This window comes from Sinocyclocheilus rhinocerous, unplaced genomic scaffold (assembly GCF_001515625.1).
Source record: "Sinocyclocheilus rhinocerous isolate Xijiao unplaced genomic scaffold, SAMN03320098_v1.1 scaffold348, whole genome shotgun sequence".
Taxonomy (NCBI): domain Eukaryota; kingdom Metazoa; phylum Chordata; class Actinopteri; order Cypriniformes; family Cyprinidae; genus Sinocyclocheilus; species Sinocyclocheilus rhinocerous.
In genome coordinates, this window is record NW_015635025.1 from 1342275 (window position 1) to 1344194 (window position 1920).

Consider the following 1920-nt stretch of genomic DNA (forward strand, 5'->3'; position numbering starts at 1 on the left):
GTCCGCGTTTAAATCGGATGTATGGACTTACTTCTGATTTGTAAACAAGGAGGGGATGCAAGTAGGGATGCACCAAAAATATAGGCTACATATAATAATAATAATAATAATAATAATAATAATATACATGGCGTGCCGCGTCGCTCCGCGCCCGGCAGTGTTCAGCGCGCATGCTTCACTTTCCTCGTCACTGCGCGGTTTGACGCTCCACTCAATATTCCAATCTATGAATGTGCATTCCGCTCGTGTACCGCTCATGCTCATCGGTTCTGAAGGGTCTGCACAACTTTTCAGTACAATTTCAAGGTGCACTGTTCAAAATACCTGTAGTAGCACAGCAGTGCATACCTGTTTACATTTAATTAAGGTGGACTAGACTAGACTGTAATACAAATAGTTGAGTTTGCCAGGTGCATACAACATTTATGACAGGTTTTCATGAAAGTGTTGGTCAGTTTTTCTGCTTGACAATCCCATTTTGCACTGCAACAATAAAATTGAAGTGAGATAAACAAACTGAGAAATATTTATTTTTAGTTAAAACAGGTGTTGTCAAAGTTTTCCTTTGGGGACATAATTTGAAGTTGGAAAAAGGTAATAAATTGCAATATATCGCAGAATATCGCAATATATTTAAAAGCGCAATAATATTGTATCGTGACACAAGTATTGTGATATCGTATCGTGAGGCCTCTGGTGATTCCCACCCCTAATATATATATATATATATATATAGGGTTTATATCGGCCATCGGCCACCCTGCTCTCTAAGATATCGGCATCGACCATCAACCATCAAAAAAACAATATTGGTCAACCACTAAAACCGTTCAGTAATATTGTTACATTTTAGATGCAATGTTGTCAATATTGTCTGTTTTTGATTCATAAAGACTCGCGACTGAAAATTGTTCCAATCAGAGTCACAGCAGAACTGTTGAGTGTCTCTGATCAACACACAGCAGACGTTCATTACTGAATGAATCCACGCTTTTGGACGAATCAAGTGATTCAGTGACTCATTCATAAAGACATTGTTTCTGAGTGAATAAGCTGTTTGAACGAATCTGTTGAATGAATGACTCACTCAAAAAAAAAAACTTGCTGGCTTACTGGTGGTTTTAGAGTCACATTTGGAGTATATATATTTTTTTTATCTCATAGCATATGAGATATTGTGTGTGTGTGTGTGTTTAAAATCTATTCTCAAAATGTTGTTTCCTCTCCAGAATGTCCCTACTTTAGGAGTGTCTGCGCTCAATCTGGCAACATACCTGTGTGATGAGGTGAGCTTAGCAGGCTTTGGCTATAACCTCAGCCAGAAAGACGCTCCTCTCCATTACTACGACCACAGACTCATGACATCCATGCTAAAGGAAGCCATGCATGACGTGCAGACCGAGACGACTTTCCTCAAGCGTCTGGTATCATCAGGCAGTATTACTGACCTCACGGGAGGAATCCACTGCAACTTCTGTTCAAGATGACTGTCTTCTGTTGAGACACAGACTCTCTCAGTGGCACGTGTGAGGAAGAGTTCACACAAGTGAGGGAATAACTTAAAAACAATCATTGAAACACTGCTAATGAACTGCTGAGTATTTTACCGTTTACAGCTGTGATACTGATACTCTGAATGTTCTATTTTATATCAAAACTAATATCACAAAAAGATTAAGGTTTTAGATTAAACTTTTAATTTTCAGTTTTAGTGTCTTTTGTTTTAAAAAGATGTTTTGCCAAAGTAAATTATTTTATTTAAAGGGGTCCTATTATGCTTTTTCACTTTTTCAACTTTAGTTAGTCTGTAATGTTGCTGTTTGAGCATAAAAAAGAGCTGCAGAGTTACAAAGCTCAAAGTCCACTTCAAAAGGAGATATTTTATTTAACAGAAATCACTTTTCAAAAACTACAACGAAC

At 37.6% G+C, this 1920-nt stretch overlaps 1 protein-coding gene across 1 annotated transcript in view; it reads left to right on the plus strand.

Moving 5' to 3' along the window:
- LOC107746174 (lactosylceramide alpha-2,3-sialyltransferase-like) overlaps positions 1-1711 on the plus strand; it is a 12064-nt gene extending 10353 nt beyond the window's left edge. Inside the window, exon 6 of the mRNA XM_016560287.1 lies at positions 1230-1711. Coding sequence (XP_016415773.1) covers positions 1230-1487 — 258 coding nt within the window. The 3' untranslated portion in view covers positions 1488-1711. The remainder of the gene's footprint in view (positions 1-1229) is intronic.
- Positions 1712-1920: the final 209 nt, after the last annotated feature.